This window comes from Camelus bactrianus, chromosome 26 (assembly GCF_048773025.1).
Source record: "Camelus bactrianus isolate YW-2024 breed Bactrian camel chromosome 26, ASM4877302v1, whole genome shotgun sequence".
Classification (NCBI taxonomy): Eukaryota; Metazoa; Chordata; class Mammalia; order Artiodactyla; family Camelidae; genus Camelus; species Camelus bactrianus.
Genome location: NC_133564.1, coordinates 15,192,755 through 15,209,617, shown reverse-complemented (window position 1 = coordinate 15,209,617; position 16,863 = coordinate 15,192,755). Strand labels below are relative to the sequence as shown.

The following is a 16,863-nucleotide window of genomic DNA, read 5'->3' as shown; positions in this document are numbered from 1 at the left end:
ACAGTGACTTCTATCCAATCATAAAACGGTAAAGTCCATCAGTTAAAACTTCCAACCCATGTATGTCTTAGTCAGTTTGGGCTGTTAATCTAAAACACCACACACTGGGTGGCTCAACCGACAGGAATTTATTTCTCACAGTCCTGGAGGCTAGAAGTCCGAGATCAAGGTACTGGCAGATCGGGTGTCTGCTGAGAGCCCCCTTCCTGGTTTGCAGACGGCTGTCTTCTTGTCCTCTCACGTGGAGGAGAGCAGAGACGGAGATTCCATGGCACCTTCTCTTTTTAGAGGGCGTTACTCTCATCACAAGGGACTCACCCTCTAGACCCAGTCTAACCCTAACTCCCTCCCTAGGACCCCACCTCCAAATACCATCAGATTGGGGATTAGCATTCGAACATATGAATTTTGAGGGGACACAAACATTCAGTGTACAACACCATGCCTTCAGAGCTGTCAACGAGCCTTTAGTATCTCAAAATCTAACACAGATCAACAACCACAGATCATCTGAAAAAAATCCGATCATGAACAAAAGTGACCAAAATAAATGGCTAATGCAGGGAACAGAAAAAAATAAAAATGAACCACCAAGAATTTAATAGAGAGCTGAAAAATACTACCTCCAAATACAAAATCAGTATACGATGATAAAGAAGTAATCCAAAGATACGAAAGAGCTCTTGGAAACTGAAAACAGGGTGTCAAAAATAAAAGAAAATTCAGTAGGAGGATTAGAAGCAAAAGCTAAGAGATCCCTGAGAATGTAGAATAAAACACCTGACAGGGAGAACACGTGAAAGAAGAGAGAGGAAAACCGGAGAATCAACAAAGGAAGTTCAATCGCCAATGAACAGGAGGTCTAGAAAGGAAAGTGTGAAATGGAAGCTAGGAAATTATCAAAGAAATACCCTAAGAAAATGTGCCGTAACAGAGGCCATCAGTCTCCGAATTTAAAGAAGAGTGGTAAGTAAAATGAATGAAACACACACACACACACACACACACACGACACGTCATTATGAAATGCTGTAACTCCCAGAGCAAAGTTACCACCCTTCAAGCTTCCACAGGATGAAGGGTGGGATACAAACTGAACATAATCCAAGGAGAATGAGACGGCACTGGAGAACAACCACAGTTAGATCATGATCTGTGGTTGTCTAGTTAATGATATATACTTAGACTTGATGACTAAATTTAAAATAGTCATATAACTACCACGGAAGAATGGAGAAAAGCAATCAGTAGATAAACTACAAGAAGGATGTGCTCTCATGTCATAAGGCACCAACAGATAATATTTAAAACGGATAAATTGAGAAATAATGATAATGTTATCTAGTAATACGAATTTAACCACCAAATAAACAGCCCAAAGTGTGGAGCAGCTGCTTCTGGACGCGGAAACGGGGTGGGTGAGGTGAGGGATGCCATCCTTCACGATGGCTCCTTCAGGACTGCTGAGTTTTTAACTATGTACCTGAATTACTTTAATTAAACAATAATTTATGAAAAACAAATACCCTCAAATATGACCCAACTTGCCCTTGCCAAAGCCCCATTAATAACATTACCTGCTGGATACTTATGAAGTGTGGGTAAATTCCCCTGCTAATGTGCCTAAGGTGTCATGCAATCAGATAAACTGCAAAGGTTATATGTGCTACAGCGTTCAACAACAACCCTTACTTTAAGACACAATTTAAAATATTTTTTAAATGTCAATAGCTCTTTCAAATTGAATTTTTCTCTCTTCATTTTCTTTTTTCTTCAGGTCTATTCATTGGCTGATTTAATGGTGATTATCGGTGTGACTGTACCAGGTACTTCACTACATACAGCCGGAACCACTCGTGAACCGAAGAAATGGGTGTCATCTGACCCTCACTACCCAAGCCAGACAAGTATTTGCTCGGCAGAACTTTTCTGAGGCGAAGAGAACGAAGTAAATCATCTGCTGGCCAAAGCTTCATGGCCTTCTCTTCACTTTTTGCATACATAACAGCCCAGGTTCATCATTCTTAAAAAGTTAGAAGAGTCAAAGAAATAAAACAAATAAATAAAATCTCCCTAACTCTCTCCACCCAGAAATAGATATGGCTATCACTTAGGGAGAACTCTCAGATTTTTTCTTACTCAAATATACACTGGATATATATGAAACAGGAACACACTATATATGCTCTTCTGTAACCTAAATTTTTTCCTACCTAATACATCATAAGTTCTTTCAGTAATTATTAGAGATCATATAGCACAAAATCAGAGTACTTTCAAAGGATCCTGTATTTTTGGCCATTGAGGGGTTCTTTGATATTGCAAACAATGCTGATAAATGTTCTTACACACACACATACAGAGGTTTTCAAATTTTTACTCAGGATTTCAAATATAAATGTCTAAACCAAATGATATATTCTTAAAAAAATTTTAACATGTATTGCTAAATTGTGCTCCTTAAACTGTCCATTAGGGAACACTCCTACCAGAAGCATATGACAGTGGCATTAGTAAGTTTAAAAAATTTTTGCCATTGTGAGAAATGTAATATACCTCAGTTCTGCTGTATTTTTTATTTCATTGATCATTAATAATGATCAATGAAATGGTTTCATGGTTCTTAGCTATCCATGTCACTTTTTATAAATTTCCCATTTTTCTGTTGTCTCATTTTTATTGATTTGTAAAAGCTCTTTATATATTAAGAAAACCAACCCTCTGTCATATTTGTAAGTAATTAACTCATTTATTTGTATGTTCCTAAGTATCTTTTCACATTTGGTCTCTGGATAGAGAGTTTGTGATGGAAATTTAATGCCTTCTTGTCAGTACACAAAGCTATTTTGAGTAGTGTGAAGTTAGGTACCATTGACTTGTGCCTTCGATGATTAGCAAGTGAAACTATGACTGAGTTTGGCTACTGTATTAACTTAAGTCTGCTGATGTGTCTGTACTAAGGTAACAAGAAGGTAATGTCAGTCACAATCACGCCTCTGCCATCTGATGTTCATTTCCCCCTAGCTGACATACCTACTTGGCACAAGATTTTCAGCATGAACCATAATTCAGGGACCAGAAAGGGAAAAAGAAAAAAGGAAACAGACTCTACCATCTAGCTTCAGGAGCTTCCATTGTTAGGACTGGCACAATAAAAAGTATTTAAGCTTCACTAGCTTACTCCTCGACTTCTAATTTAAAAAAAAAAAGGTAAGAATGCAATTGGGGGAGAAGAAGAAGAGATAAATTATGGTAAAGAAAGGGTTAAGATAATACATGCCAAGTGTACAGTATAAATAGATAAAAGTAAGCTATAATCACCTAAGAATCTCCTTTAACTTTCAATACAATTCGTAATATATATTTTCAGATGGTCTTTGGAACATGATACCTACTTATTTACAACAGTCCAATAATTCACTGATAAACTCCAGATATTTACTTGGGCTCACTTTATTATGTCTCAGCTACTCGAGTATTTACTTCCCGAATTCCATACTTCAGACATAGACCAGAACTATTTCTGACACTTAGGAACAATATTTAGATGGTTATGTAAACCGGAAGTCATATAAGTGCCTTACACAAAAATTATTTTTCACTCTTCTGGATTCTGGCCCCATTGCTATTCCAAGAGGTCCATGCTAGAAAAAGCCTTTCTAACACTTCCCTTTAAAAACACATGGATACTTTATGATGACATTTGCTACCCAAGGTTTACGTAGCCAGCACTATTATGAGTCTGTAAAAGTTTTAAAGAAGAAGATAATATATCTTGGGAGAAGAGTGGTAGAGATTTTAGTAGTTGGGGATCTGGCCTTTGGTTGGGTTTACAGGATTCTGTTCGTCAGTAAACCCTATTGAACAGCACATCCTGCCATCAGAGGTCTATTTCTTTTAGTTCTTAGGTGCTGTGAGCGATGAGAGTTCTAGAACTTAAGAGGGGCCCAAGGAGTTGTCCTGAAGATGCATTTGCATTTTAAGTATGCTTCTGGCTCAGACTTATTTGTCAAGAATTGGGGGCAAGGCATGAAGATTACAGGAGAAGAACAGTGATGGGCTGTGATGAGCAGAATTTACAAAAAAGAAACAGAAGAAGAGAGAAGCGAGGACAGTTTCCCTTTCTCAGCATTTCTTCTCCATGTTTACACCGACAGCCAAACCCATGGGCCACATTGTGTGGTAGGCAGGGTAGGCAGCTTTCCACTGAGACTTCAGAGTGACCTACACCCGGATTCAAATACCCATCTCCTTATCAGTCTGTTTTGACTCCTATGAGACTTAGTGGTACTATCTGAAAAGTGGGACCAAGACCCCAGAGTTGTGAAAACTAATTGTCATGGTATCTTTTTTCCACCAGGGCTCTCATGTCTGTTCATTACCTTACACGTTAGGACTGAATTCTTGAACCTCCAACTTCGAGGGGCATTCTTCAGATCACCCTGAATTAGGTAACCTCAGTATTCTATGTTCTTATTTCTTGATCACCAGACGAACGGTTTTACTACCACGTCAAGTCAGTTCACAGTCCTGGCACTGAATGTACACCGAGTGACCACAGACTCCATGCCTTCATTTTCCTGCTTCAAAAGAATTATACTACAAAGCACTTACACGTTCTGCTAAATGCTTAATACTACCTAAGGCAAAACTACTTAGTTCTTTGAGGAAACTTGCCTGTGGCAGAGCTGATACACACGCTGCTTTATATAAAACCATCCTGTGCATTGTACCAAAATCTAGAATTTTTAAAAATGTCTTTTAATAAAGTCCTGAGAAAATCATTTTTAATAGAGAGTGCAGAGGAAGCCACTGAAAAAGTTAGTGGGAGAAAAGTTTTAGCAAGATTTTGCCCAACGTGGTGCCATCTCAGTGAAACACAATCAGCATGATCAGAAGGAACCACGACACTTAATAACCGAGCATGCAGAACAGCATAAATATTTCACAGTGCGTAAAAATTTCCCAAGAAGTGAGCCCTGAATTTCTGAGATCAACTTAATGCGTGTCAAGTATATCAACATCTGAAACACCTACATCCCGGTGCTTTACTAGAGATTACAGAAAGAGGTTACATAAGTCAGCATCATTCTTCTAAGAAGCCAGTGTCTTTGACACATTCTGGTTCCACAGACTCTGGACTGAAAACTTCAACTGTTATGTGACTATAAGGTGTCATGTGCTGCTGAAGATAAAACCCACCAACCAACACACACCCACCCAACCAAACCTGTGTTTAATTTTGAGCAGGAAAAGCATCAGATGCATTGACGTCTAAATCAGCTTCAAACTATTCTTCCTTCTCACGATCTTGAGTTCTCATAACCCAACGATTGATAAATAGTCTCTTGACCTCTTTACTCTTTTCTGGAAGGGTTTTATGTGCAGGGCCCTTTGAAATTCCTGCCTTATCTGTACACATCTACGTATAAATGTCTACCTCTGATTGCTTTTTATGAAGAATAAAACTTGACCGCCTGTTAATGGACTGATGGAACTGGTAACTGTGTCTAATTGTATGAGAAGCATAAAATTGCTGCCTGTTTTTTTTAAGGTTAGGTTGCCTATGGTTGGTCCTCTAATATTAGAAATGTAATTCCAGAGTTCAGTGCCTTTGAATTGATTAGGAAAATTGCCACTTGTACGAACATTCAATTTCATAGCTTTAACAGCTGTAAATGGTATGTGAGATTCCATATTTTCAAGAAACTAGCTTTAAAAAGGTATTAAAAGATATACTTAAATCTGAAGTATTTTCATTTTGTTATTTAGTATCCCATCAAAAGCACATTTCCAGAATTTAGTATTGTTGACAATACTTATAATAGCTGTAAATACACCACACTCGGCATACCTTAGTATAACATGGAATTGTTTTTGGGAAATTCATAGATTAGATCAAAAACACTTGCTAATTCTTTATTGTTATTGAGTCTACATTTTTTTTCTCGATTCTGTTTTATTCTTCAATAGACCTCATTAGGAATTTTGGAAAACATTCAGGATGTGTTCTGATCCGTTTCAAAATTGCCCATTACCTATTGATGATTTCAGCTACTTGTTTACATAGTAAAAACCTCTTCTAGTTATCTCAGGAATTGCTTCAGATCCTAACACATCTAGCCTCAATTTGTCCTATTTACAAGTTTTTATGCTAAATCATAAAGCATTTTCAGCAGGAGCTGTTCTGTGAAAGTAAGCAGCCAGGCTTCCAGGTTTAAGGGTTTCAATTGTAATAGACGGATTTTTAATGAATCTACAATTGCGAAAGAAAATAAAGTAAATAAAAGCAAGTCCCTATGCACGCACTGCAATTTACAATGACTGTAACAGGCAGAAATCAATCAAATCTCTCACCAGAACAACCTGGTTTCTTCCAAAGCACAAAATCACCTGAGCTGAACGGACAACAAATACTAGCTGAATATACACACACCGACTAATTAAAGGTCAATTTTCCACAACAGGAAAAAACAGTTCCTGTTTATAGGTGTCTAAAGGTATATTTTCTCTTCTGAGAAAAATGTCCTCTTTCTGTGGCTTGAATAAATTCCTGTACACCATTGGTGTAAAAGAGGGGAAAGGGAAAAAGCAGGCAAAGGCGCATTCCTGGTCCCTAAATAAATTAGGTCTGTTTAAAAGGGCCAGACTACTTCACTGCTTTTATGGCCGCTTCCTTTAAGCTGGAATAGTAATATTAAACCACTTCAAATTACTGGCAGACTATGAGTAAAACAAGAACAGTGTGACTGGCCCCTTTAAAAGTGGGGGGGTCTGGACATACACACAAACTTTAATTCCATCGTGCAATAAGAAAATGCTGAATAAATTAACTTTTTCAAAGGGCCATTATACCTTAGTCCCTCATTACAGATCTCATTACAGACTGTCTTTATAATGCTCACCTGACAATATCACGGAAAACGCTTAGCTTCTAAGGTCAGTCTAAATAAGAGAACAATTCTCCTATTTATAGCAAAGGATGAACTTTTCTCATTTAGATGTTTAAGCAGCTAACCCCTGAGTTTAATGTAATTAGGGAAGGGATATTCAATTTACAGTATCCACAAGTAATGATAATTAAATTGATCCAAAAAAGCTGTTGGTAAGCATAAGATACCTTTGTAATTACACCCCGTTTGCAAAATGACTTTACTACTGTGAACTTCAAGCATTTCAGCAAATGAAGGCCAATACACATAAAACGAAAACTACAGTAGCTTAAAAGCTCGGCTGTTTAACATAATGAGCACCACTACCAGAGGGAAATCTCGGGAACATTCTATAACTCACCACGACAGCCTACGCTTTTTCCTTTCCTCTCACAAACATCCATTAAAAGTATGCAAGATTGTCTTCATTTTTCACCAAATTCTTCATTAACGGTCATTTTTCTTTCACTCGTAAAGGAAACTAAAGAAACAGTTGGCGTTATTTCTCTCTTATTTAAAGTGGCTGGTCAGAAGCTCCCGTTCTGTGTTTATTTGAAAGCACAGACGAGGACCTATGAATATGAAACCATTTTCCCCGTGAGTCCCGAAGATTAGCTGGGTCAGCATTCCACCAGGACCAAGGTGAAAAACAAACAAATAACCGTGTTCACAGCAGCTGCGGCGATCACTCTCTGGAAAATTATTCAGGCATCATGAGAAAGACGATATTAAACGCCGCCACACTTGCAGCTTCACGGCTCTCTGAATATTCACATCAGAAAAGGGATGAGCACTTAAGGGGTATCATCAGAGAGCCTGCCCATCTGAGCATCTTCCATTAAGTTTTTGTCTTAAAGGAGGAAGGCAGGAACCTCTGCCTGACAGGCAAAAGGCTTGTCATCATTCATTAATATCACAGCTTTGCTCGGGTTTCCTTCAATGAGCCAGGCAAGAAGCCTGTGCAGACGTGCTGAGCAGACAACTTCTCTAAAGGCGCTGCCGCCATAAACTTGGGCCCACTGGGTCCTCCTGCACTGGAGGCTGCAGACCTGCCAGAGAAAGGGGAGCCCATCGACACCATCTCACTTCCGCGTGAACCCGTAACTCCTAGATCAAATTTCAAAAGGAGAGGTAAGAGAAATCTTTCAAACCTCCCCCAAATACGAAAGTTAAAAAGCTGCTAGAACTCTTGAAGTGTCCCTGCAAGTAAAACAGAAATCTAATGCATGAAGTTAAGGAAAAGATCACTGGTCTTAGAGGAAACAGAAACTGGAAAGAATGTAGATTGCTAAATTGCTGCTTCTCTTGACAAAGTCACTTCCAGGGAGTGTAAAGAAACATCAGTCCTCCACCATTCCAATTAAATGAACAATTTAACCTAAAATGATTCTGTAACAAGAGCCATGCAGTGTTTGGTATCCATCTATGTTTCCAGAACGGAATATCATACACTGGCATCCATTCATTTTCCTTCGCCCAAGAACCAGGAATGTGGTTAAGGATTTACCCTTTGTTTTCATTTACATGGCAAAAAGGAGGAAATCTGGAAATGGAAGAGCAACAGACGCAATTGCAAATCAGCAGACAGTAAGTACAGCCACTTATAAAACCGGCAGCAGTAAAAGAGGAATGTTAGAAACACCCACATTCCAGTCTTATTAATTTAGAAATAAATTAAAAGTTATCTGTTTATACTATTCAGCCAACAAGACACTGAAGATGGGTGGTTATAAGTTTTTAAAGATCAGTATCATTTTTATAATTCCAGTAACCGTGTTCTCGGTTAGTAAACCAATTACAGGATTAGTTTTTCATAACTATTATGATTTTAACTTAATCTTAAACTCTAACTTTAGATATGATAATATCTATCATTTAAAGTGCATGAAATCAAGACTTAGCATTAATGTACATAATGATCAATCTGACTGACTGAACAGAAATCAATAATGGTGTGTAATGACTTCATGAGGAAAATAAATGACCCCTCGCACCCTTAATGGATTCATGCCAGTTATGAGCAACACAATGTCACACGGTGCTGACAGTCTCACTCAAAGGGGTATCACTTTTCATGTGAGTGCCTTAAAGCCTTATCAAAGGAAATTGTGTTTTAATGCTATTTCGGATGTCATTTTTGAGAGGATTTTTACAATCCCATTTCATAAAGCATAAAGCATGCTGTGAATTGTTACAAGGAGCTTTTGTCATTGGCATGTACTAGGTCACCCTCTGAAAGCTTTGCAACGTGAAATCCTAAATATATAAAAAGGATAACAACTTAGAATATTACTCAAACAACTAGTTTATTGTAGCTTGTCTTCCTTGAACACACAGTCCCTTAGTCTTACTCCAGAATGTTCTGTCCTTTCCTCCTGGATAAGGAAAGAAGCCTATGCAACTCACATGGGCTGTGGCCGATTCTGCAACATACAACACGTGCTTCACATACATGTATAAACTGCTCGATGATCAAGGCACACGCCAGAGGAGCCCTCGCCAATGACTTGATATACAGATCGTTAAATTTTCTAGGAAGTTTAGACAATGGTGAATTTTCCTTTTAATAGCTTAACATTCTTTTTATGAAGGACATAAAATTCTCCTTCTGACATAAAATTATAGGAAAATATAAAACACTGCTTTTCATCTCTTTAAAAGATGCTAAAACACTGTTTTACAGTATCATTTGTAGATAGCTTGGCTTCTGACGGTTAAAAAATGCTGTGAAATGAAGATTTAATAAACATGTACTATTTTGGACTTCTGTTTTCTTTTGAGTATTTGAAACCAGAAGCAACAGGAATAGCAAGGCTATCTTGATGCTGGAGTGCAGGGAATTATTATTTTCTCCAGCATCATTTAAAATTTATTTCTGACTGATTCAGCAGTCATCGAGCAAAACTTCCAGTAACCTCTCTGAAGATCTGGCACAGAGAAGACGTTCAGAATAGGAACAAATGTGCAATGAGGCACCGCAACTTCTACCATTCTTGCTAAAAATAGCGGGGTTCCAGGCTTTCAGTGGCTTAGGATTCTCACGAAACAACACTGAAAAATTCTTAAGATAGAACCAGGAAGCTGCAGCAAAAGATTCCTGACTGACATGAATCTTACTCCCTTTATCCCAAAGGATATGATAACTTCTCAGGCAAATGTAGCATCATAATTAGTTATAATTGACTTTGTCTTTTAATTTTTAAGGCAATCTATAAATTATGGATTGTTGTGTCAACTGGAAGACAGTTTTTGACACCACACCGTATATCTCATTATTGGAATCAAAACCAAGTTCCCTATCAGGGTAACTTCACTGTCTGCTAGATTTTAAAATCATTTCGGTAAATGTTACCGTTATATGACTGAACCATACTGCACAATTTTAACATATGCTGTCATAATTCTAATGCGGCTTCAACTCTACAAAAATTCATAGCAACATTGGGAATTTCAGGAGAATCATTAGGAATACAGGCTTCTAAGGAGATGTCCCACACGTACTGTCATTTGTTTCGAGAGTCACACTAACTGGGCGACGACCTCTTTGCACCCTGCCCCCGTACTGTTCCCCGAGTCCACCTCCTTCCCTCAGCTCGTCACACCTGCTGGGGAGATGCAGGCCACTGACATCCCTCTGAAATTAATGGGATGCTAGCGCGTACCTGTTCTTCGCAGCCACTCAGCAGGCACACTTTACCTGGAACATTGGGAATCAGTGAAGCAACTGAAAGGGAAGGATTTATTTCTCTCTTTCCAATTACCGTTCGGCATCTCAGTCCCTTCCTTCTTACTTTACACCAATGTCCATGGCATCCCCTGCTGACAGTGTAATGCGATACCCCCGCAAACCTCCCCGTCACAAGTGGATTCTGTAGGTGTCCCGCATTACAATCTATGGTAAACAACTCAAAGCTACTAAAAAGTACTCCCCTGGGACTTCTTATAATCAACTGAATATAATTCGCCTTTGAAGGAAAAAGACTGGGGTGGGGGGGGAAATAACACAATTTTCCCAAACGTGTTTCACAAATTTCAATGGGATCCTTGAACAATGTGAAAAAACACTAGTTACCACTTTCCCATTAATAAAACACACTGATGAAAAAAAATATCAGTATTCTACAAAGCAAAATCTACCAGAGTACCATGTTGTATGAGTTAATGAAAAAGAAAATTAAATTTGAGATTAGAGTCATGTACCAGGATGTGAAACATAATCAAAATATAGGAAAGAAAATCAGGTCATCAAAATGCTTACGGTTCCTAAGTTTCACTGTAAACTGTAAGTTTCACCCTACATGAAACAACTGTTTCATAGAGACAGGAAACATATATACATGGAATATACATTTATACATATATAAATTTTACTGCAAATTTTTAATGTGATGAAATTAAGCATAGTGTTAACAATATTCAGCGACATACATGTAGTGAAATTCATTCACTCACCTGACAAACATCCTTCGTGTCCCAAACTCAACCATGATATACAATAATCTCCCAAAGATTACATCAAAATATTTGTCCTGTTATCGTTTTTGGAGGTAGTTTTTTGCCTTAAAGTTTATTCCATTAATTTTTTTTAAAAAGTACTGAGCACATGGGCATTCAAAGAAAAACCTCATTATAAATTTCTCTTTGCAAAACAGTCTTTAAAAACCCAGAACAGGCTTCCCAGCTCACAACGGAGGTCAGGAGACTGTAAAGTCCTTGTTGATTCACTGGAGTGTTTTGAAGTAGTGGATGTGAAGTGCCACATCCATCTGCATATGTTAAGCCCTTTCTCTTTTTTCTCTGAATTGCTCACGCATCTCTTACGCGCACTATACTGGGATCTCAAGAAGAAAGGCGAGAAAAACACAAGCAGGCACAGAGCTGACACTGCGGTGGGGAGAAAAGGTTCAGGAGACCCTAAGAGGCCAGCGCAGCCTCTGTCTTGAGTGTTTCTGCTCCAAAGCCAAGAGCTAGCAAGTTTACGCTTAATACGAGGCCTCAGATACCACCAGAGTTGCCAAGGACTCCTTTCATTTTGTACTGACTGCACCGAGGAACAATCTTGGAAACCCCATCATGCGCAAAATCATTTAAAATGTATTTTTGAGCAATTCTTTGGTATAACTAAAATAAATAGTAGTGATACTTAACCTCATACAACACTGAGTGCAACTGTCCTGTTTGCTTTTCCATGAAATCAAAAATTGTAACTACCCAGAGGACACCAGTTTTTTTTCCCTGTAATCTGACGTCTTTATACATCCACTACAATATGACTCACTGTTTCATGAGCTCCTGACTCCCAGGGCCCAGGAGAGGAGAGCACAAAGGATGCTGGTACCCAGCATGATCTCTCACCCGTGCCAAAAAGGAAAGGACAGCATTTTAAAGATAATACACAGTACCTTATGCAACTAAAGATGCAGAAATGACTCACAGAGTAACCCAAGCAATGTCAGGTGGTGGCCGTGGTTATTTCAACAGGATGAAAATCCAGATATATTGTCTCTTTGATGAACACTCTTAGGTATTAATAAAATACCTGAATACTTATAATTATTCAAAAGCCCAACAATATTATATAAAATTAATATAATAATTACAGAGATGTAGCCCCATAGATATTAACAATGTGTGATAAGTGCATTGTCAATCTGGTGGTTAGAAATTTCTAGTGGAAGAGAGTGAGAATTTGAGGACTGTGTTGGTGCTAAAATGGTGGCTTCTGTGTAAGAACGGAAGTGGAGGAATGGTTCGACCATTGCTAAATGGGAGAGGGGGCAACAGCGAGGGACCTACGAACAACAGTATGAGAACCAAAAGCAAAACTGAACAACCCCAGAACATTATGCTCTGACATGAGTACTTGGGTAACCAACACCTTATACACCCCTCTTCTAGGAAATATAAACAGGAACAAAAAAGAGAAATGCTATTCTAGAGGAAAATTACTGCATTCAATATTGTGCATTTTGCAGTGAGAAAAAAAGTATTTGGACTCTCTGCCCAGCTAACGTTGTAGATTTGCTGTCTGAAAAGCATTCCAGAGCAAGAAAGGACATACAGAGCTGGGGAAAAGGGCAATAAAGCTACTCTACGTGACCTCAGCTAATAACACTGTCTGCAGACCTTCTATATAAACTAACTTGTTGAAATAACAAATAAATTTAAGTGCCTTGTGCTTTAAAAATATTTCTGGTACTCATTATATTAAAAATCATAATGTTTTAAAAATAACAGGGACCTTAAAGGGCAACTAGTTTAAACTTCTCATTTCACAGATGATAAAGATAAAATAAACAAGGTCCCAAGTTTGCAAAGCTAGTTAGTGGCAAAATTAAGCTGAGCACCCCCCTCCCCCATAGTACACTACACATACTCCAAATTAACTAAGATTTGTGATATATTGCCACAATTAATTTCTTCACTGGCATCCCACGTCTTACAGGAAAGTGCAAATTTTTGATCCTGAGTTCAAGATCCTCCACGATCTGGTCCCAAATTTAATTTCCACTAAGTTCAAATTAAACTGAATTTCTCTAGTTCCCTGAACTGTATCGCACTTCGGAATACCGTTCTTTTCTTGAGGTCTAAATCATTCTCACTTTTGAAACATCTCCACTCATCTTTCCTGATCTTCCTAGCTAAGCCTGTTGCTCTCTGCAACAGCATTTGATCGATACCTCTCTTAGAGAATTTATCATTTTCCACTTTGTACTATATTCCACACATGTTTGGAACTTCCCTACTACTGTATTCTGTTAAGGCAACATCTATTCAGTCTCTACCCAGAAGTCAGGGTCATGTTTAAAAAAAACTGTATCAGACTTGCTCATTCCCTGGTTAAACCCAAACCACTTACCAAAGGCTGCAACATCCCAAGGATTTGTCCCCTTTCAAGCTTTTCCACCGCATTCCACACTGTTTTCTGCTTCCCCCCTGATTCTGCAGCCACAGTGGCCTCCTTTCCATCCTCCTCAATCCAGGCTTTCGCGTGTCCTACTCCCCTGCCCCTGCTCTCAGTACTCCTTCCCCAGATCTTCACTTGGCGGGTCCATCTTCACCTTTCAGGTCAAGTATCGCATCCTTCCAGAAGCACCCCCTGACCGCCCTATCCTGAGATGACACCTCCAACTACGCTCTACTGTATCATTTGCCCAGTGTCTTCCTTGCCTCCTGCCCCTCCATCACCAGGCTTTACTCCTTCTTTATTACAGACTGCAGAGCTGGACTGTAAGTCCCATGGTGGCAGGAACCTACCCTGTGTGGTTCAATGACAAACTACCAATCGCTAGCACAGAGCAGGCACTCAAGAGACTGTGTGTTGAATAAATGAATGAATGAACTTTTCTCACTAGCTCTCACCACCCTTGGCATTGTGTGGATATGTATCAGTGCTAAAAATCCTTGAAAAAGAGGAGGAAAGGAAGAGAAAGGAAGAGGGGAGTCAGACTCTCTAGTTTATTAACCTCCCATTACAGAGAACTTTTTATTATGGACGGTCTCTTTCCTATAAAATATTTAATGCCTGAAAACAGTTAGCAAATTGCATTTTTAAAATTTTTTATTTTAAAAAGATACAAAATAAAAAGACAATTTAAACTCCAAAAACAGGAAGGAAGGAAGGAAGGGCGGATTTGGAAGGTGTGAGACAATGTTTTGCTCAGGAAGCATATGCTGTTATCTTTCTTGTAAGAGAATTTTGGATAATTTGTAAGTGGTAAGCAAAGGTTTTGTGAAATTATGTTAGTCTGTTACATGTGACTTACATGTGATGAGAAAACCATCAATCATTTCAACAGAGTCGTGTTCTTACTCACACATAACTCAATAAGTTGGTTGGTTTTTCTTTCTGTTAAAGTCTAAATATTTTATACATGCCCACTGTGTGGCTTGGCATGTTCCTCCCAGCCTACAGATCCATACAAACCCTAATGCTCAGTTTACTACTAAAATAACCAAAGATGATTTCACAGTTCCTAAAAAGACACAGTACTGATTTGGAAATGTCTACTCTACATCATTTTAAGTCATAGTAATATTCAGATGGTAAAGAAAAATTATGAAAACGTAGCTTTGGAGATCATGTAAACACAACAAATTAAAGAATGATTTAATTTTTTTCCAGCAATACATTTTCCCTTTGTGTTTTAGAGCACATTATAAAATGTACTAACTTCTCTCTTTCAAAATAAAATTGTGTGATACCACTCATATGTGGAATCTAAAAAAAAAAAGAAAAGAAAAGAAAAAGGAAAACACTACAGAACTTACCTACAAAACAGAAACAGACTCACAGACATAGGAAATAAACTTATGGTTACCAGAGGGGAACGGAGTGGGAAGGGATAAAATGGGAGTTGGAGAATTCCAAATAACAGCTACTATATATAAAATAGATAAAAAACAAATTTCTTCTGTATAGCACAGGGAACTATATTCATTATCTTGCAGTGATAAATAATGAAAAAGAATATGAAAACAAATACATGTATGTATATGTATGACTGAAAAATTATGCTGTACACCAGAAATGGACACATTGTAAATGACTATACTTCAATTTAAATTTTTTTAAAAAAATTAAAAAAGATTCAGTTGCACAAATACCTAAGTAACTAACTAATAAAGCACTTAAGAAGATTCAGTGCATCACATAAAAATTAGACATTCTGGAGCCAAATTTATATTAGCAAACTAAAGAAATCAATAAATGTTTTAAGGAAGGTATGTTTAAAAAGATAAATAAATAAAAACTAAAATTGTGGCTCCAAAAGTCAACTTAATATGTTTACTTAGCAATTTGGGGGTCTCCTTTTACCTTGAAGATGAAACTCTTTCCACTACACGAAACAATCACCGTCAACAATTGCCAACAGCGTATGTCCATGAATATGCGTATGCTTTCAAGAGTATGTAATCACTTTCCAAAAAGTAATAAACTAATTTAAAATGAAGAAAAGAATACAAATTATTTTTAACCATTGAATAATATCTATGTAATTAGAGTCATTTAAAATAAAAAAAGAAGTGAATTCTTAAATTCATGGTACTTTTTATACCTGAAGTTGTCCTACACAGAGTTTTGTGAATTAAATGAGATAATACATACCTCATACATTCACACAGAAGGTGCGGTTTGTAATAAGTACTAAATATATTGCATTCATTATGTGAAAAAAAGAAAGAAAATCAAATGAACCTTTTCAGCCGTGGCAAAGCCCAAATAAGTACCTTTTCTCCCCCGCATGTGTTCTTAAACAAGAATTTGGGTAATACTATTAGTTTCAATGAAAACTTTAAGTATATGACATGTAGAAAGCCAAAACAAATTTTAAAAAGATCCACTTTAGAGGTGAACCTAAAATCCTAGTGTAATTCAGAGTATATTAAAGATCTGCACTAGTGTCTGCTTCCCGGGATCCTTTTTATTTCAATATAACGGCCTCTTTTAAGTACACTGTAATACGTTACAAAGAAGGCATCCTATGGGAGAAGGCAATAAAAACAGATCAGATTCCTGTGTAATAACTACTTGTGGTTTCTGAAAGGAACTGGCATGAACGCACACTGCTCAAATGATGCAGATCCCTCAGAGGTAAGGCTGTCTTGCCATGTACAAGATAATGGCCTAGACGTAGATATTTCCACAGGTTAGCAATTAAAATCATACTAAACTTGCAAAAGGTGATGAAAGAAGAAAGATCCTTTACATTCTCCATTTTAATCTAAAATGCAGTGTAGATTCTGTTCTGCAATGCCAACATTTAATCCTATTAATACATTCAACAGTCAAATTTGCAGAATTAGACTTCAGGGTAATATTTGTTTAAATCACAGTTAGTGATGCTATCTTCACGTTATATTCTGTTCATGTCACTAGAAGAAAAATAAAATCAATGTGCACGATTATGTTCACAGGAATGTATAATAC

The 16,863-nt window shown here is 37.7% G+C and overlaps 1 protein-coding gene across 5 annotated transcripts in view; it reads right to left on the bottom strand.

Moving 5' to 3' along the window:
* The window catches only part of TENM3 (teneurin transmembrane protein 3), a 539,016-nt gene that overhangs the window by 239,473 nt on the left and 282,680 nt on the right, over positions 1-16,863 (bottom strand). Inside the window, exon 1 of one of the 5 annotated variants that reach the window (XM_074353572.1) lies at positions 7,294-7,421. The exons of the other annotated variants lie outside the window; for them this stretch is intronic. Within the exon in view, the coding sequence (XP_074209673.1) occupies positions 7,294-7,336 (43 nt within the window). The 5' untranslated portion in view covers positions 7,337-7,421. Of the gene's footprint in view, positions 1-7,293; positions 7,422-16,863 lie in introns of those variants that run through there. 5 annotated transcript variants of the gene reach the window in all.